The following is a 21,264-nucleotide window of genomic DNA, read 5'->3' on the forward strand; positions in this document are numbered from 1 at the left end:
TGGCCGGAGAGAGAAGAGAGGAGAGAGGAGAGTTTTAAAATACCAAAAATATCCTTGTATTAAGATTTTAATTTAAAATTACCAAATTTATAAATTTCCTAATTTATTTATTAAATTGTGGTTAATATTGATTCTCACAGTTACCACAAACAACTCAGTTCTTCCTTGAATAGACCTATATATATATATATATATATATATATATATATATATATATATATATATATCCAATTAACAATCACAAGATAGGGATAGGGATAGGGTTGGTACCAACTCCCAAGTGCATGGACCACATTCACTCTTTTGTTTGACTTTTTATATAACCATGAAATGCTGTCAAAACTTTCACAGTGTAAATTGGTTGGTTTCTTATACCATAAATAAAAGTATGAATACAACAAAATCAACCTCAAGTGGGTTGTTTACGGTGTGGTGTGGTTTACACGATTTTTATCTATTGTAATTTATATCTACAATCCAATAATTATAATATCAATGATAACATGATCGTAATTCAAAAAAAATAAAATAAAGAGTTTCAATACTTCTGATTCTTAAATACGTATTGCATAATTAGAAAACAATCTAAGAAGTAAAAAAAATAAACTTCAAACCAAAAGTCCAAAACACAAAGTCCAAAATTATTATATAAATTAACAATTATTCTATATAATATGTATGTGTGTATATATATATATATATATTTTATAAAATTAAAAAATATATAAAATATACGGTGCGGTGCAGTTTGAATTGCGGTTTGATAACTCAAAACCACAAGGCAAACCACACCGCGGATGCTCTAAATCGTACTTTCTGGTGTAGTAAGACGATGTGGTGTGGACGGTTTGGATGAACACCCCTATTAAGCATACATCTAACTGTGAGATTAACAATCATAATTGTCGGGATGCATAACTTCCACAAATCAATGCACACATGTTCCAAACGATACAATTAAAATGTGCAAAATTGCTACCAAATAATCGGATCCCAAATGCGTTCAAATATACCAACAACAAAACAATGCAAAAATAAATTAATATCTATGTAAGGGTCAAGACATGATACCCTTCTCTATACATCTCAAGGGAATTGGCATAACTCCTCTCTAAAATACAACTCTTTATTTTTAGTTTTTTTGTTAACACAAGTGTGTCTGGATCAGCTTACACGCACCTCGACCAATCTCAAGGGCCCTGGAGAACAAGTGGACTTGCAGGACTCGAACCGGTGACCTCCCCAAAGGACCAAACTTTATTGTCAGTTGACCTAACCCCACAAGATTATAGCTCTGTATTTATGTATCCAATGTCTAGGTTTTATTGTGTTGTACAGTACAACTGTAGATGCATTGCAACACCTAGCCTCGAGTATTCTTTAAGCTACAATTTGAAACAAAAAGATCCCTTTGCTTCAAACTCAACCTACAACTTTGACCCTGTGTCATACTTTTCAACAACAGGCCCAGATTAATCAATCAACATGTTGAATCATATAAACCACTTCCTAGAAAATACTATAAGCATGAAAATAAGCCAACAAAATCGTATAAAAAAGGGTCTCGATGAAATAACATTTAAACTCAAAATTACAATCTAGATTATAAAAATTTCATGTTGGGAACGCAAATGAAGTCAATTTCTGGTCTATGGATCTCTTGCAATTTACACTAAATTCCGATCAAGTTGTATCTCCACTCAACTACAGGCATTATAACTTATGAATTCAGTCAGTTTCTTGTCAAGAATACATACGAAAAAAGGGTCAGAACTCATCATCTGAACTAACAAGTTCTAACTCAACCATCTTTTCTGTACCTTGCTTGGTTTTCGCTGCTGATGGTTGTTGACCCTTTTCAATCTTTATTCTCTTTGCATTTTGTTGACTTGTTTTGACCTCAGGCAGATTTGACTCCACATCCGACGATTTCCTTTCACAAACCAAAAACAAAGAATTGGAAACATACCAACTTTTCTAGCAAAAGAAAACACAGAAATGAAGGAACCATGACCTCTTACCTTTTATCCGAGCTCTTAATTGGGTGGTTTAAACTTGAACTTGGTTTCCCTGTCAGTGAAAATTCATTTTATAGTTGACAATATAATTACAAACATGCAAATTCGAAAGATCACGAAAACATATAATATACCTGCAACTTCAGATAAAAATCTTATTCCTTGCGAGTAAGCGTTAGTGGTCACTTTTCCTGCATTACTGTAACATAGTACATATTAGGATCGACTGCTAAGAAATAGACTAAACACCAAATTTAAGTCTCGAAGGAACCTACATGCACAAAGCATGGAGTTATTAATGGTTTCCATTTGAATATATTATTTTTTTTGTCCATTCTTCATTTTGTGAGTCCTATCTATTTTTTCAAGTAAACTTGAGAAAAATGCTGACAAATCAACTTAAAAACTTTTAATTAATTATAGGCTGATGTTAAAAAGTTTAACCTTAATGCTTTTCTTAATCCCTCCACAGACAGAACTTTCTTCGGCTGCCCAGCCTTTGCTACATTTGTCTTGTTTTCAACCATGTAGATGCCTTCTGATTGCATTCTATCTTTGAAGCTGAAAGCTGTCCTCAAATTCCTGAAGCAAATGTGCAAAAATGAGCCATTTTTTACATGTCCATTAGCTATTTTGTGAAATCCAGCCATATTCTTTTGTAAATGGGACCTACACTCACAGCTTCACTACTCCACACATCATATATGATAAAATGAAAACATTGAGATGATAAACGGCATAAAAGATACAGATGTGATTCCATACCCTCCCATGAACTCTACTCTTTTAGTCGAATACTTTTGTGCTGCATTCTGTGGTCAAATTATTAAGATATTAGTACTCAGCAAAAGTAATAAGTTACCAGAAGTGGAAAGCAAAGGAAAGATACATAAATGCATCCATACCTTTGTATGGTACTTGCAATGTATTCCACGACGTCTAGCACCAGAAAAAAATCAGTTAGCATATATATATATATATATAGCACAAAGGGAAGCTAATGCAAGAAACTTCCATCTCTTGTATAGTCTCTTGATATGGTTAAGAGTAGGTAAATTTCAGCACACTAGGAGATTACATTGTTAAGAGATAAACATGTTATGTAAATCCCATCTTCATTTTCACCAAATGTGCAAACTTAATGTGCTCCCAATTTTTTAGCAACATACAATAAGAAAAAGGAAAAAGTATTTCTCACCAATAATTTGCTTTTCTTTTCGATTCTGAGAATGATATCTCTAACCATTTTATAAGGTCTTTATTGTAGACAAATTATCATTCTTGGGAAAATGCAAAAAAGAAAAAAGACAACTTTTGCAAGAAGTATCAAATATGATGCTTCTTATTTAAATTACCAAAATTTGTCCAAAATCACTTGTTCTTGCAAACTATGGCGTTCTTTTAACATTTTTTTAAAAACTATGGTTAATTTGCAATCAGAAGTTAAAAAAGTCAATTACACCCATGGGCGGACCTACATAGGTGCCATGGGTGGCACGTGCCACCGTATCGTTTCTCCGCCGAAGGGTAAAAAATTTAGGTTTCGTGTACGGTGCAACCGTATTAATTTGTTGTGTGCCACCGTATGTATTTTGAAACTACAATGAGAACAAGTTTTATTTGGTAGAGTTGGTTTTCAAGGCTTTTATTCTACCCCACACCCAAGTCCGAATCATGTTAGTGTCATTTTCTTAGTCAAACGGTGCCACAGTTTGAAAAAAATTTCCTATATTTTTTTCTTATGGTCAAATGGTGCTACCGTTTAAAAAAATTTATGGGTCCGTCCCCGATTACACCTATGAGAAGCATTAATGGAGAAGGTTTTGTAGAAAGACAAACGAAAGTCATGAGATATCTCCCATTCATTATGATCATTTTCCTCCATTGTCCATTTTTCTTTTCATGGGTCTTGTCTGCATTTCTCCTCACATCAACCAAGTGCATCCCCATAAATAATAGTGATTAATGGCAAAGGGAACTTTTCACATAATAATGTTTCTTTGAGCATAAGTTGGTTTACAGAACTTAAGATAAGTTATAAGGAAATTGATTCTAGGTGCAACTAAAAATTAAAACAAATGTTGAAGTAGCAACTATAATTACACCAAGAACATAGAGGTAACTTATCACCATTCATTACAACAAGAAACATAAGGATTTCAATCACATACTTGTTGATAACTTGTGTGCATGATTTGCATGTTCCAAAATCTGCAGAAGTTCCCATTTTTAACACTTGTGGAGCAGAAAAAACGGTCAGAGTAAATCCTTCTTTCTGAAAAGAAAAAGGTACAAGAAGGTTAATATTTGCAAAATTCAAACACATATATCAGCACAAATGGATCTCACTAACACATTAAAAGCTAGTACCGATTTATTTCGCACACTGCAGTTGAATAGAGCAAAGATTGTTCCAACTTCTTCCTTACAATTCTTTTGATAGGCATTTCCAAACAAGAAAAGGGAGACAGGTTTTTCATCTAAACATCCGATTTGCCATATACTATAGGGCTTCCCTGTTGAACTAGTCTTCATCCCCCCCTTCTCATATAGAACCCCGACAGTCGCCCAACAACCAGAAAGAATTTCCCCTGATAGAAGATTCCTAAAATAGCACAAAAGTTACAGTATGAACTTAACAATCAGAGAAGAAAAAGAATATAATTGAGTGTTATGATGTACTTTATTGTTGTTAAACGAACAAATCGAATATCTGCAAACCGATCACTCAAGTCTGTTCGAGAGACCAACTGATTCCTGAAAAGACAAAAAGGGCACATGAAATTTAGTCAGTGCATGTATAGTAACCACATATATGTCACTCTAACCAGATGAACACAATGAGGTTGAATCAGAAGGAAACTTTTAACTGAGAGGCATGAAGCCAGGCAATGCTAGTTCAACCAATTACATAAAGCACAACTTTGGAAATCTTAAGCTTATCACCCAGTTTTCAAGTGATTATTAACCTTGACATACAAGTCAAATTTGTTGTTTTAAGACACATTCAGTGAAATACTAAAATCTACATAAAAATGGTTGTTCAAGCCATGGTAACACGTGTCCAGTGTTTCAAGTTATAATAGAAAGCCACCTACCGGATTCTCAAACCTGAGAATTTTTCAACCTCAATGTCACTTGAGCTCTTTGCATGGCCAGATTTGAGAGGTTTCTTGGAGGTTTCAGGTTCATAATCTAGACAATCCTCAACAGCAGTTCTAAATACAGACATGTCTGCCTGTCCCCTCTGCCTGGCTGATCCATCATCAGATAGATACCCTGAATCCATATCGATATTGAGAAGAAATCCCACATAATTCTTGAAAATGAACACAGATTATTGCAGTTTCAAATATTAACTTGCCAAAAATCGATAATTAGGAGCTTGATGAAAAGTGAGAAAGAAAGAAAAGAGCCTACAATTTTTAAGAATGAACACAGCAATTACAAATGAGATAATTAACCAAGAACTTGTACAGATATGGATTAGAAAAATAGAGTGGCACACTTGGATTATGTGCCTTAGAAAGGTAGTAATCTATAGCCAAAATTGAAAAATGAATGGTACACAAATGATATGACAATCACATAAAACACCCAGACACAATTCCGTGAGACGTGGTAACAAGAAAACATAGAGAAGGTGACACCAGTTATAGTATAGTGCAGTTGCAAAGAGACTAATCTTCATAAAAAGCTAACAGTATTGTAAAAGAAAAAGTGAAGTAAATTTGATTGGGTTAATTGAATAAAGAAAGTTGCAGAAATCTGGTGACGGTGGAACAAAATAGATTATGTGCAAGTAAAGTTTGCTGACCTAAATCGAATAACTAAACAACAAAAGATACATATTATTATTAGGGCAACCATGAATCAAATGGAAGGATAAAGAAAGGCAGAGTGATAAGCGTATTGATAGAGAAGCGACACATACTTGAGAGAAATGTAAGCTGAAATAACAAGAAAAAGAGACAAGAGAAGGAAATAATATTACCAGGTGAAGGAGATGAGGGTGGGGTTTCTAGGACCCTGTCTTGTAGGGAGAGGAGAAGATGGAGATGGTCACCGTGTGTTGACATGGTGGATTCAATGGTTTTGCTTCAATCAGATGGATGCAATGCAATCATTCTTTATACTCATGATTTTCGATTTGTTTTCAGTTTTCCCCCCAATTTCAATTCGGAAGTTGATTGCAAATTGCAATGACATGACATGGGTCGGGTCGGCCCAATTAGGTCCTCACTTTTTCTTTTTCTTTTTAATTAACCTCGATATCCAGACTAATCTCGGGGCAAGCACCTGTTTTGCCGCCGTATTTGAACCTTCGTGGCCATAAAGGGATTTTTATTTCTCCTTGGATTTGAACCTGAAACCTCCTGGTATTTTTGACCTTTAGAGTCAAGCTCAAACCAATCAGGCACCACCCCTATGGTTAATTAGGTTACTAACTTAAAATACAAGACATAAATTTTATGGATGGTATTGGTCATGGAAGAAAAAAGAAAGGAAAGATTACTAAAATTCATTTTTGATATGATTCATATAATATAAATATTAAAATAACGGTCTTATTAAGTAACTTCTTCACTACGGGGTTGTTTACCAAATATTTACCCGGTAAGCGCTTACTAGTAAAATTTAACACTATCACATACTTAACAAGTAAGATTTTAGTCAACAAAAACGACATTGTATGCAACTATTTACCCGGTAAGCGCTAATCGTGGTAAGAGTTCTCACATTCACTTACCGAGTAAGACTTTTGATCCTTGTCTCGCTCTTATCGGGTAAAATTCTTGGTCTTACCATATCCATCCGGTAAGTTAATGTGACTCGATAAGCACTTACTCGGATAAACGTTTGGTAAACGGCCCCTACATATACATATACATATACGTAATCATATTCTTTGTTCTTTGTTTTGTGTTTTGACAAAAACAAATAGAATAGAACAGTATTTATTTAACTATTTAAGAAAGCTTTGAATGATAAATAAATTGAAGAAAAGGATATCATAATGTGGTTAGGTTTAGTACCGGATTTTGTAGCTTTGGGTTGGGTTTGAACTACTTAGCTCAGGTTCAATTTGTTTTGAAGGAATGAAATGAATTTGAGGAATTTTCATTCTAATATCATGTTTGGTTTGTTGAATTGTCCGGATTTAAAACCTTTGAATTTAATTGAAATCCTTTAAATATAAGATTTTGAAATCTTTAAGGAGTGCTTGGGATTTCGTATGCAATAAGGTTTTAAAAACATTGGTTTTGTAATAATCGATTAATAAAAATGTAATTCAATTATTTTTATAATTTTTTCTATAGTAATATAGCATACCATACCATACCATACCAAAATATATAGTATAACGAATGCAAGTAGCAAAATTTAATCATGTGTTTTAAACCTGTATTTGACGATTACAATGATATGTAACCGAAATGCCTTAATAAAATAATCGGTACTCTCTTTTGTCACTGTTGGTAATAAATAGAAAACGATGATTCAAAGTAAAATATGGATCGGACTGTATGCTTTTTAATTCTATTAAACATACGAATGATTAGAACTCGCGGCGGCATTCAAAAGACAAGACTTGACTCTTGATCAAACAACCGATATCGATCATATTCCAAACCACCGGTTCAATTGAAAATGGTAGTAGAAAAAGAAAAAGAAGATTTAGAAAATGAATTTTATACCTTAATCTTCAGCCAGCCATCAAGAGTTTGAAAAACAAAATCATACACAAACAGAGAGTTGAAAAAGAAAGTTGCATGAAAGAAAAACCAAGGATTCAATCTTTTCATCAGAGATGTATAACAAAAATTTCAAGGGAATAGTAGCAGCACCAAAATGTGATTCCAGTAGAAGTTATTTACAAAAACTTTCTACCTCCACAATTTCTTTTTCTTCATCTTCATCTTCATCTTCTTCATCATCAATCATTTTCCCATCCATTCCACTGGAAACCCTTCAATCATAAAAGACTGATGATGAGCACAACACACAATGTCATCTTCAATTCAATATAAGCCAAATAAATAGAATACCAACTCACCTTAACTTGATAAGAGACCACCTTTATTCACAAGTTAAGGCACAAAGGATTCTCGGATATAATATACACAACTTGGTTGATTGGTTTAACTTATGACAAATCAAACGATCCTTGTCCTTCGCTGATAGCATACACGAGTTTCTTGTACATGATCTCCTGCCCAAACCATTTCAATACTACTCGTTACACAAAGGCAAATATTCAACAAAATGTGTGAACCAAATAAGTATCCCCAAATTTTCCTTCAATTATGAAAATGGGCAGCCAATTCTAAAACCAAACCAAACCCAGCAAATCCTACACTGATAGGATCTGGGGGTACGATGTATGCTTACTTTACCTCTACTCCAAGGGGTAGAGAGGTAACTTTGATGGCAAGGAATGTGTTTGCTACATAAGTACCATATTTTTTGTCATGGAGGCATATAAATGGCATAAAAAAGTGAGCAGATGTTATTTATCGGCAAACAACTTGGAACAAACTACCAATGCAGACTTTTTCAGGGTACATATAGAAGTAGGTTGCACCTTGGTGGAATACGGAGGAAGCTTTAGGTAATTAGCACATGTCATCACACTTGGCAAATCATCATCTGCAGATTCAGACAATCCAGCTGCATTGGATGCCGCATTGTTGGCTGTTGAAGAATGCTGTGCCACACAACAAAACCAGAGTTCATAACCATTGTTACGAAACATAATAATGAACAGTGCAATGGTGTTCACAAGATACCTTTCTCACAATCGTCAACTTAGGATTCAACACCGCCAAACCACCAGGAGGAAGCCGAGGTGCACCAGTGACAAATTGACAGAATGCCCGTTGTTGGTCCAAATTGAACTCTCCCAATATCTCAAGCAACTAAAAGTCACATTAACAACACACTTTATTAGATTATAGTTCTTCTCTAACAATTGCTGCTCTCGAATAACAGAATTTCTGGGGGCACTAGCACAAGCAAAAATGGTGGGAAAGACAGTCTTGGGGGTCCCCAAAACAGAAGTCACTTGCAAGCCCAGGAAGAATTAAACAAAAAAGATGTTACATACATTAACCACTGCAGGGCTCTTGGAAGTGTATCCATGATCAAATTTTATATGTTCAACAAGCGTATCAACCTGCATTTGGAGAAAAGTTGAATTACATCTTGCTTTATTAGGAAAAACATGTTTAACTAAAAAATGTGGACCAGAAAGGATCACTTTACCTCCCACAATTCTCCACGGCCACAAAGTAGATAATCCAACTCACTTGGAGAAAAAATTTGTAGAGCCGAAATGTCAAAAACCTGATAGTTATGTAATATACATTAGCTTAGAACTTACAGGTAGGATCTGGCCTGTATTTTCTACTTGCAACACAAAGCAGTAAATCATCACAGATACAAAAGGATCACAAATTTAATTTGCTACAGCAGGACAAAAAGATTAAATCTTGAAAACTTTCAGAAAGATTTCCAGAAGGAAATGAACTCTAAGAAACAAATATTGCACCAAGTAGGAATGAGCAAAGATGATGACCTGATTAAATCCAGCTCTAAATGCTTCCATTTGACGCGTGATACCAGTCTTGACTGTAGCATCAACTACCAGAGAAATGTACTCCTCCAAATTGTTTAAATCAACCTACAAATTTAGAATTGAACTTCATCAACACACACAGCATAACCGTTGCAAGAAATTCTAAACAATCATAAACCCATAAACAAAAAAGTTAAACAGCTCAAAAGATGCGCAAGTACATTGTCATCGCCCGATTTCAGAACAAAATCAGGATAACCAGGAAGTGTGAAGTCCAAGCAAAGATCTTCAACTGGCGCCCCCCTAAACCTTAAGTTTAGTATTTCATTTCGGTCATGTATCGACTCTAGGTACTGTTTCCTGCAAACAAGAGCTTGCAACTCTTCTAATGTCTTGCCAAATTCAGCATCAAACAATGAAATGTCATGCAAATCAAGTTCCTGTAATAGAAGAAGCTGTAAGTGTCAAGCCAAAACAACATAAAGATCAAAAAGTTGCATGAATATCCAAGCCTTTAAAAATAGAAAACAACCAGCTTACCTGTCCAAGCACAAGCTTATAGAACCCCGCTGAAAGGGGCAGATCCAAAAGCCTCCCATCTTGAAGTGCTTTGGCCATTACACGACCAAGAAGACGGAAATGCTCTGTTACCTTAGAAAACTGGCTACCATCAGAAGTATCGACAGTGAGAGGCCACGGACGCGGGAATAACCCAAGGGGAGATAGAACAAGATCTCCAACACCCTTGCCAGAAGCAGGTGTGGTACTTGTTTTGCCGGCTTTCTTCTCCTCAGGATCAACTTCCACTGATGTGCTGACATCAGGAGAATTAGATCTCCACATTCTCAGTCCCGCTTTCTGAAGGTCATGACTTAATAGGGTATAGAACTCCAAGGTAGGGCCCAAACCAGTGCCAACTTCACCAAAATATTCTACTTCAAGAACAGCCTTTTGGCTTGAATACATCTCCATGACTTTCGCAGCAGAATCTAATATACGATTCCGCGAAACACGGACTTTCTGCCGCTGTAACCTTCCAACCCTGAACTCTCGCTCATTCATAGATCCATGGCCTTCTGCACCCTGCTGCTGTTGAAGCCGATGTAATGCACGAGACAACCCAAAAGCAGTTGAGTAGAAATACTGGCGCCTAATTTCAAAAGGAAACAAGAATGGGCATGCTTTTGTCAACTGATAACACCATGATGGAAGACTACCACTGCAAAGTGCAAGAGCATCCTGCATTTGTCTTGACAACTTGGGAGTTAATTTGCTATTGACAAACTCATCAACAGGAACCTTAACACCAGTAACATTCAGGTCATCTAGACTCGAGATTTTTCCTTCAGCAAAACGATCAGTTGCTGACTGCACACGCAAGCGTGGCGCAAGCTGGTTTAAACCCTCTAATACACGTAATAGAGACAATATGCTGTAAGTAGGGTTGTTCCTTTCCAAATCGCAAGGAAGCTCCCCTTGCAAAAGGCTGTCTAACAGAGACATTTGATGCATCCGTGAATCACCATTGGAGTTTGAGGTAGAACCGGCTTTAGTAGATTTAGATGGAGTTGTAGAACTCACAGTTCCAACTGATGCCCTATCTGTTTGACTGTCTGCTCTTTGGTATGTAACCGTAAAGATATCACCCCATAATCTGCTTCCATCGCTAGATATAAAGTCACTCCCATTATACCTCTCATCATCATCCTCATCCAGGACAAGCTGTCGCCGAATAGCTTGATAGATGGTTAAATGACGGTTGAGTTGCTTCCCGCCTGAAGAAAATATCAGCCTGGGAGTATCATTAGAGCCAAAAAGGGGCCGCCCATGCCGCTCCCTGCCGCCCCTGATACCTCTGCCATTTGCCGATGCAAGCCCAGCCATGGCAGCAGCAGCGAAGGACATCGTACCCCTTGAACCTAACGAATTCGCACTTCTAAGCTCCGCAGACTCTGACCCACGAACGGCTGTACCTCTGCTGCTAGAGCCAGAAGCTGGATTTGCCTGGCTATCACTAGTTGCAGCACCAACAGGTCTTTCCTCAGCAGAGTCGCCCAACTTAACATCATGAACTTTGTCTGGCATGCAAACTGGAAGAGAATCATCCCTTAGCACCTGCAAGCAACAAAAAGACAAATCATTCATCAGAAAAACCTGCACACAAACATCTAACTGATATAGTAAAGCTTGCTATGTCTGGAAACACTGCAAACTACACTATCCATGGTGGTTAAACAAAATTATCAGTAACGACATAGACATCTTTCAAACAGACTTTTTCTTTAACTAACAAGTTTAGATTGTTAGAAACACTAAGAGGGTTTTTGTTTATAGGTATTAAGCAGTAATCAATGGGAATGAAAATAGAAGACAGTGTTTGTTTTTATATAATATAATGGACTCATTCCCCCACAAGCCCAAATTTTCATTCCAGGTTAAATTGGGGAATAAAAATCCATTCCCAGCCTGAAACAAACAGCCCCTAAGTTGCCACTGAATACCACTGTAGACCCAGATATTATCGCACAGCCAGTGAACTAGTAACCACTTCAAGATATGAAACTAAAACACAATAACAAAAATGAAACGACAGCATACGTCATCATGATCTTCATCTTCGTCCTCAGAAATGTCATCATCTTCAATCACCAATGCATCATCAATATCAACAGGTGATATATCGAAGTCCTCATCCTACAGCACAAAAAAACTCATATAAGCAATGGTAGAAAAAGCTAAAGTAAAAAAATGAGATCAAGAAGATCTAACGAAAACAACTGGCTAACTGAAGAAACAATCCTGGAAATAGAAGAAAACACGAGGGCATGAATATCAGATTCAGATATCTTGCCAATAAGAAATATGTTGAAAATGACAAGTTTGGTTAGTATAACAGGTTACAAAGTATAGACATAATTATCCTCCTAAATCATTAGTAAAGGATGTTAAATAGTGAGATGAATCTTAGGTCTAACCATTAGCTCTCTCACGGGCACACACGCGCACATAGTTTTTTTCATAGTATTCGACATCTAACAAACCACATGATGAGAACATAATTTTTTTCATATCACTGTCCCTTCCTACATGAATGAAACTCAAGTTAAAGCGGCAGACTAATTGTTGTCATCGGGAGCAGATTCCAGGAGATCTGGAATACAATAAAAGGTGAAAAATTGAAGAGAGCCATAATTCTGCTATCTTCAAAAATATCACATGTCAACATCAAAACAGAATCAAATAGGATAGTTTCTTACAAAATATAGAACCTTGTCGATCAAAATATAGAACCTTGTCGATCAAAAACTTTGTAAATAGCCACACGGCTTTGTCTGCTACAAGTGACGATGTTGGCTAGCATATAACCTATGGTGCATAAAAACGTTGTAGCATCAAGTGCTGGGGCATTATATTGTTGAATAGACACTCCTGACTGAATGTGGTATAACTTCATTACGTTCCCTATAAAGATATTTTTTATATCCTTGAAAACAAATGAAGCCAGTAGCCTGATTTGACAGAATATAAGAGCCATACATCTCATCTCAAGCCTTTGAGGCATAAGTATATCGGTAGTGACTTGTTTTGTTGTGATAATAAAATAGTTGAACTGGGAAGGCTCACACAGATGTGCCATGTATTCAACATATGTTTGTATCTTCGAGGATTCTCAATAATCCATTGGACTCGGAATACTACCTCCTGAAGAACATTCATTCAAGGTGTACGTAACTTCCTCTCATAAGTCATAACCAAGATTAAGTAGTTTAACGTCAAGTATAATTATGACTAGCACAATAGCAATGGTAAAGATGTCATCCCTTGGACATGTATATAGATACTTCAAAAGTAAAGTAGATATACAGTGTGTGAGATTACAACAAATTTGAAGGATGCTCTTAAATATAATCCAACGGAGCAGAAAATGCACCCGGTGCCTAAAAGACTCTTTTCCTAATGATTTTATTTTGAACATGGGGTTTGACACCTTTATATCCACGATTCAGGATAAGCTCTTAGTATATTCAGGATGAATCATACGCTCCGTTTGGTTTCAGTTCCAATACGTGAAATTAGAGGTTAGCTAGTATTTCTAACAAAGAGCATTTACCCACAATCTGAGGCATGATGGTGAATCTAAGAATCTTGAGTGTTATAAATGATATAACAAAGTGTACAACCTATAGGTAAGTTTGATCTCACTTTACTGTTAAAGAGGATCCCGAGCTACCAAGTCAGCGGTCTACTCATCCCTATTACATTGAGTAGAATGGCGGTAGGTTTCACACATATGGTGGGGTGTCTAGGGATCGATTTTAAAGTGCTTGATCGGCTGAGATGGCAAGAAAATCTTAGGTGGCATGTGGTTCGCAGAATATAAAGGAATCTGATGGAATTGAAATGTTGAATTCCTTTGACCAAATTCCATTCCATTGTTTGGTTCATTCTTTTCTTTGGAAGGAATCTCTAAAATCCATCACATTCCACAACCAAAGGAATTGAACATTCTTTAACAACTACATGGTATTTTGATGGAATGAAATTCTCCATTTTCTTAATACCAAATATACCCTCACCCCAATATAACCTAATATCATAAAACATAATACGACCTAATCTGATAAACAAGAAGCTGATACCTCCGAACTCGATTTCTTATGGGTTCTCTATCGCACTCCATCGCAAACCAGACTTCAATCGCATAACCAGGTTCAATTTCTGCCTGATACCTGCATTCAATTTCTCTGGGTTCTCCATCACACTCGATCCTTGGTTTCTCTCTGTTCGTTTCCTGTGTGGTCGATTTCTTTGTGGCTAATTTCTGTCTGGTCGATTTCTATCATATACCAGACTTCGACATTGCAGAAACCATCGATAAAGCAGATCGATTTCAAGATTTGAACTCGATTTTTGCAATCTGTCTTCTCTTCTCGATTTGAAGTACAGAATCTATGATAAATATGTATATAAATCTTTTTTGTATATAAATCTTTACAAATCTGTATATAATATGTTTTGTGTAATCTGTATAAAAATCTGTTTAATAAATCTATGATGGTGAATACAAAAGATTTGTATATAATTCTCTACAAATCCGTTTTGTTGAATGCATTTATTTACAAATTAAATTTATCAAAAAGGGTATTTTAGTCATTTACCAGAATTTCATTCCAATTCTAAAGCTACATTCTGTGAACCAAACAGACAAATTCCAATTCCTTTGACAGATTCCATTCCAATAATACCAACCAAACAGATGGCCAAACCTGACAACATTCCATTTCAATTCCTTAAAGTCAAATTCTTTTGACATATTCCATTACATCCAAAAACATTCTGCGAACCAAACGCCACCCTAATATTTGTCCAAGGTTTCCAAATCACTAACTCTTGGTTTGGATTTTGGAGCAAATAAACACTTCCGCAATTGTTCGAAGGTTATGTTCACAAACAGCCTATGGCAGGCGCCATGTCATCACCTAGAACATAATGGAATTTACTACATGTTATCATGTACCTAATCAGGCATCAGTCACTTAGCAATTGTATGCAAGAAATGGTCACCGTAGCATGGAGGTGATGATGGCGGGTTGTGTTTCAAGACCAAGAGACCACAATTTCATATTTTCCTTTTGGACGGGGGTGAGGGTTAGACACTGAGCCAAGTCAAGGAGAAGTTAAAGTCCATTTGTGGTCTCAAGATCTTGAAGTTTGAATCCTGCAGATCCTGTATTCTCAACTATATACTGTTATTTACATGTAAAAACCCAATGAACCGAATGTACAAGTACATATATTACAGGGGGCAATAGGACGACGTCAACAGATTTGGATCGGTATGTTATGATCATAGTATAACCAATTTAGATATTATACCTTTCATCTGCCAGAATTTACTGTAACTGCATGAATATACCTACAGATTATACTACTCTAAAGATGGTTACGATTTCAAAAGGTGGCCTGGATACTAGATCTTCAAATATCATGTGAAGATGAATACATAAGATCCCAACATATTAGTATGATTTGAAGTAAAAGGAAAACAAACAACAGCACAATGTTTCAATACTGATGCCAATTGAACAAGAACAGAACAAAAGGTTTGATAGTCACTAATTCAAATATGTAAGAAAATATTCAAAGATAACAAATTCTAGTATGGGAGATTGAAGCATACCTCAGAAGTAGACTCGCCATCTACAGATTTCATCGGTGCATCTTTATCCAGAGCAGCCCTTCTCCGAGCAGCATTTCTTGTCTGAGGTCCTCTCCCCTCATCTTGAGCAGACTTCAATACAGCTTTTCCCTTCCCTTTTGAAGAGCTCGCATTTTTCTCTTGTGGTGTCTCCTTTTTGGCCGAGTCACCTATGCTAATTGAAGACCTGGATCTTGTGGAGTGATGGCGTGTAGCAGATGCAGGAGTAGATGGAGATGAAGCACCAGCTCCTGCAGGTGTGGTTCCAGACTCTGAGTTACCGACATATGCAGAAGATTTCTGGCTGGAGTCACTCCGCTGAACACGAGGCCAAAGAAAATCTTCCACAGCTGCCAAGCTTGCCAATGGATCAATGAGGACAACATTTGAAGAATAATCACGGAGAGATTTTTCACCATGCGCTCTGCAAAGACGCAGTTTGAATGGCTGAGATAACGCACCAAGACCAGAAGATAGGCGTGCATTTCCAGTAGAAGATCTAGAACTGTGGCTCAACACTACAGGGAAACGTTCTAAGAAGGTCAAAGCATATTGGAGCTTCTGAACTAGAACACTCATAGGAGCCCGCTTTGCCTCATCGACACTGGACGGAAGTGCAACTTCTATAAATGATATGTATCTTTTAATAGCTAGCTGACGTAGCTTAGGCATATTTGTTTCAGATACTTTGTCTTTTGAGAAGTGTCCACAAGAGAAGTAATTCAGCAAAGCAGCAACAACACCACTACCAATGAATTCAAATGTGGAAAACCCATCATCTTTGGTTAGCTCTGTTAACATCTCAGTTATCACTCCTAACAAGTTTTCTTCCTTGCTAGGTGAAAAATCAGCAAACCGGTGGCCAGAAGCTTTGGACTTCCCCTTGGACTTTATCTTCTGATCATCCACAGCAGCGCCCAACTTTTTACAAAGATTTTTCAAATGTACAAGATCATCTGTAACACCAACTTCCACAGCTCCTGGATCAGAAGGAAAGTACTTATCCTTGAAAGCTTTTGCACTAGCACTAACTACAATCCGAAGACTGGAACTGACAGGTGGCAATTCTACTGAATTTGTGGGAGAACCAACAGCAGGGACCAAGTTTTTCAAATCTTCAGCAGCATTTACATCTGTATTGGAGGTACCAACGCGGCGTCGATAACGCCTCGAGCGTGAGGATGATCCAGGTATAGAATCATTAACCGTCTCACTTGATAATGGTTGGGAAAGAGCATTACCAGATGATCCAGCAAGAGTATCTATCGCATGAACAACGCCTTCCCGCACAAACATCTTACTGAAAGTTTCTGGAAGCTTTTCCATCAGGATCTCTGCGATTTGAAGGGAAGGTACGACGACTTGTGGGTCCTTCCAAGCCAAAACCCCAGCCAAGAAACTAGAATTTCATTAAAGCGTACAATATTAGAACTTTTACATTATACAAGAAACCAACACATCACAAATTAATAAAATATCTGACCACCGATGTACCTTGATATGTTCGTCACACCAAGTAGAGATTGAATCATATCAGCAGTGCTGAAGTACATCAACTTCCCAATAACCGAGAGACATTTGTGACGCACAGGTGCATTTGCACTTGACGCATATAGCTGCAAGACCAAAGCAAATGTCAATTTGTTTCCATGAGTAATTGCAGACAAGTGTACAATCACTCGTCCGAGCTAACCTGAATCAGAACAGGAAGAAGATCCATCCCAAATTGCTGCAAAAGCTCAGGCTGATCAGTTAACAGTTTCTCACGAGCTGAGACCTCGGGTGCACTGCCACTCATTTCTTCTTGCTTGCTAGAACTTCCAGCAGATTTCTTAAATAGAGACCCTTTGACAAATACATTACTACTGGCAGGAAGAGTTATGGTTCCATGGGGCAATGGAGGAAGAAGCTCATTTGCCAAATTCACAATCTCAAATATCTGCATACAAAGAAAAAAAGTAATTAAAAAACATTGCTACTCAAGTGTGAAGTGCTAAACTAATCGTGGATGACTAAGAAAAAGAAGTGCATGCTAAAAGGCTAGTACTGTTAATTTTCCTAATAGACTATCTAAAAAACATAGAGGTTTACAAACTGAATGATATCATTAATATGAGCAAAATTGTTAAATAATAGATATATAGTTGGTGGCACCTTATTAAAACGGCTAGTTGTGAGTCCTCATCTTCCTTAAAAACATTAACTATACCAATCCTACATAAATTTTTGCGCAGTTTGCGAAAATGAAAAAGAACTGGTTTATTTGGAAACTGCAATGCTCCTTCTTTTACTAGCTACTTTCAGCTAAAGACTCCCTACCAACCATCATTACAACAAGATCTTTTCTTCCATCACATTGCGACCACCCCTTAAAGAAAGGCTAGTCTAAAAATAACCTCAGATTGACATTACAGTCTGTCATAAAAAGTCCCTGAAGCAATTGTTGTTGCTATTGCTCAACCATTTTAGTAACCTCGCCTTATCACTTTATAAGAGCATTATGTCTCTTCTTTTTTACACCATGACGAAGTCTCAAAAGGACTTCAAGAACTTGGGTAGCTATGCCGGAAAAGTACAAATATTTAAAGGATAGCATAAATTAAACCAGCTTACAACGTTATCGAGAGGAGATGATTTCAAAATTGAGCAATGGCGCATTAGAAAGTATGAGGCACTCAAGAATTGAATCTACCGTGATACATGGTGGAAATGAGAAATTGTTTACCACTTTCAATAGATTCAGGAGAAAACAAACCAAAAGCTTTACAAATGAAAGAGAAAATGATATACAGAGAAACATTACCTGATCCGGTGGTCTACTCAAGGCAGGTGACACAGACATTGTTGCGACAAGACCAGAACCTGACAATATATCTTTAAAAATCCCACTGATCCCTAGGAGGAGCAAAGTTTTGGATCCTAAAGGAGAACCACTTGCACATGTAGATAGCAATCGGATTAAGCCCTGAAAAGATACATTAAGTAATGCAGCCTCCCACAGTAATATTATATTCCAAACAAAAGCAAATTACTTATGTACCGTGTATGTAGATGGGCTAAGTGATGCTTGTCCACCTCCAGAACAGCTAGTTGATATGAGAGAGGCTGCTTGTTTAACTAATCCATGATTACAAAGCTCATCCAGCTGATCAGGAGATGCTGCGAATGCCTCCGCAATTCGAGTCAAACAAACTGAAGCATGCTCTAAAACCTAGAAATATAATACAAGCCAAGAAATATCATAATGAGATAAGAAAGTAGCCAGTTAACCAGCCTTAGATAGCTAAAATTCAGAAATTGCAGTACTCACCCTGGCATCATGGTATTGAAGAAGATTTGTCAATAAAGGAACAGCTTCCATGACAAAATCAGCTGCATCAGATGGAAGTTTTTTGCACATATTTGCGGCAGTAGATAATGCCACACGCTGAGACATACAAGACAAAGTCAATATTATAAGATTGCCCTGAATATACATCCCTTTCTTCCATACATTTAGAAGAATGAACAGGGGGTACCTGGACTCCTGTTGAGAAAAAGTCAAGATAAGAGAGTACTGCCATTAGCGCCCCTGCTCGCAAGCAGGCAGTAGGGTGCTCCTGAGATATCTTCTTAAGAGCTTGCAAGGACTGTTATCAATGATAAACATCAACATTAAATACTACTATCCACAGCTTCAAATTTAAACTTCAAGCAAGAATACTATCACTAGTTACAAGATTTCAATGATGCTCAAATTTTAAAGTATGCGATAGCCTACTTCCCCTCCCTCAAGAAAATTCCTTCACATCCTCAGTCTACTTGTGATAAAAGGTGTTCTGCTCTTTAAGCATTCAAGGTACCTCATCTATCCCCACGTAGCATCACTTATGATATATTAATATACATGTAGAAATTAAACTACAACACATCATTTCATGATTAAATTTGTGCAAGTATTTAGCTAATAAGCTGGCAAACCTGTTCAGCCAAGTCCATGTACTCGATGGTAAGCAACCTAGCAACAAAGCAAGAAACAGCACCATAGTGCACCACGGCAGCACATGAAGACGGTAGCACATCACAGAGATGTGTGAGTGCCCTGGCTGCAAGCAGCATAATATCGGGATTGCTCTCATGATTAAGCAACCCAACAAGCACTGGCACAAAAGAATCCACGGAGAAAGTACTAAGTGAATCCTCAGTGCCAATAGAAAGCATATCACACAGCTGTGTTAAAGCCTCAACTTGCTTTCCTTCCTCCCCGTCAGCACGCAAACCGGAAAGGATCTTCTTTAGCCGACCGCTTTGGTGAGATGATGAAGCAGACGCCATTGCTGATGAAGGAAGCAGATCATCCAACCCTGCACCTAGCTTCCTCAACAAACCCTGAAGTGCACTGCTTGCAGAAGTCAAATTCTGATGCAAAATCCCGACACCTCCGCCCTCGCTATCATCGTCATCATCATCAGCTCCGCCGACGCCACCATCGATATTCAGTCCTAAGTTGTTGTCTCTAATACTATTATCTCTATCCTTAACCCTAACTTCATGTTCTTTCTCTTTCCCTTTATCGGAATTATCCCTATCCGATCCCATATTCTGGTTATTAGTATTCTTCCTACTACGACGGCCTCGACCCGACCCGGACCCGGATGATTCATTGGTGGAATTATCCATATTACAAGCGCGTGAACGAGTAGAAACGACGACGTTGGTAGCTGCTGCGGCTGAGGCAGAGGAGGAGGTGGTAGTAGAAAGACGGGTGCGTTTGCTAGAACGGATGGTAGGACCGCCGGATGACGAAGAAGAATGGGCTGATGAGGTGGCCTCCGCCCTCTTCCGGCTACGAGTTTCCATACAAAGCCCGAACCCCCTTTCGTATCCGACGATCAACGACGATCGAAAGAACAATGAACCCTTATCATCGTCCTTGACAAATACCACCCGATTTTATCAAAAAAATACCCCAAAATCTAACAAACCCAAGAACAAGTATTGAAGCTGAATTGATAAATAAAGATAAATGTGAATGTTTTAATTCAATTGAAACCGATCGGCTGAAAGGCGAAGGGTGATTGAAGGAGTGTATAAAGAGGAATTTGACGATGGGGGAGTAAAATCAAGAAAGAGGGTTAAAAAAAACCCTAATTGTTATTCTAGTTATTTATATAGCTGTACGTTTGTGTGTGTAGTACGTTTGAGATGCACCAAAATATCATACGGTGCTGTTTTTGCTTTTCTTTTTTCCTTTTTTTCCCCATCCGTATGCATTTTAAAATCCATTCCCAATTTTATTTTTCTACCCTCCCTCAACCGCCATCGCCATCGCTACGATGGTCAATGGAGGAACCACCGCTCGACTTATTAACCATCAATTTTTCTTCATGATTACACACATAACCTGAGTTGTTATGTTAGCATTAAAGATAAGGAAACAGCAAAAGAAAAAGGTTTTTGGTGTACAAGGTTGTTAATTTTGGTGGCGA

The 21,264-nt window shown here is 37.4% G+C and overlaps 2 protein-coding genes across 3 annotated transcripts; both read right to left on the bottom strand.

Annotated features, from left to right (window-relative positions):
• Nucleotides 1-1,472: 1,472 nt before the first annotated feature.
• Nucleotides 1,473-6,139, bottom strand: LOC112523165 (protein MCM10 homolog). The gene is made up of 11 exons (XM_025132650.1): nt 6,013-6,139; nt 5,117-5,297; nt 4,701-4,775; nt 4,389-4,623; nt 4,190-4,293; nt 2,924-2,957; nt 2,784-2,830; nt 2,463-2,600; nt 2,153-2,217; nt 2,022-2,070; nt 1,473-1,933 (listed from the first exon to the last, which is right to left on the bottom strand). The coding sequence occupies exons 1-11, from the start codon at nt 6,095-6,097 to the stop codon at nt 1,768-1,770; spliced, it is 1,179 nt and encodes a 392-aa protein (XP_024988418.1). The 5' UTR covers nt 6,098-6,139; the 3' UTR covers nt 1,473-1,767.
• A 1,585-nt stretch (nt 6,140-7,724) lies between these two features.
• LOC112522455 (E3 ubiquitin-protein ligase UPL3) lies at nt 7,725-20,905 on the bottom strand. 2 transcript variants are annotated; one of them, XM_025131573.1, is made up of 19 exons: nt 19,757-20,905; nt 19,315-19,425; nt 19,107-19,223; nt 18,837-19,007; nt 18,600-18,761; nt 17,490-17,735; nt 17,291-17,412; nt 17,038-17,195; nt 15,779-16,929; nt 12,196-12,291; nt 10,138-11,712; nt 9,819-10,037; nt 9,598-9,702; nt 9,285-9,365; nt 9,127-9,195; nt 8,810-8,938; nt 8,605-8,727; nt 8,077-8,232; nt 7,725-7,989 (listed from the first exon to the last, which is right to left on the bottom strand). In XM_025131573.1, exons 1-18 carry the CDS (start codon nt 20,633-20,635, stop codon nt 8,167-8,169), a joined length of 5,580 nt encoding a protein of 1,859 aa, XP_024987341.1. In that variant the 5' UTR covers nt 20,636-20,905; the 3' UTR covers nt 7,725-7,989; nt 8,077-8,166. The 2 variants fall into 2 exon arrangements, with proteins under 2 accessions (XP_024987341.1, XP_024987340.1); XM_025131572.1 differs by having other exon boundaries at nt 15,779-17,195.
• Nucleotides 20,906-21,264: the final 359 nt, after the last annotated feature.

Source organism: Cynara cardunculus (assembly GCF_001531365.2).
Source record: "Cynara cardunculus var. scolymus isolate 2C chromosome LG 12, CcrdV1, whole genome shotgun sequence".
NCBI classification, from domain to species: Eukaryota; Viridiplantae; Streptophyta; class Magnoliopsida; order Asterales; family Asteraceae; genus Cynara; species Cynara cardunculus.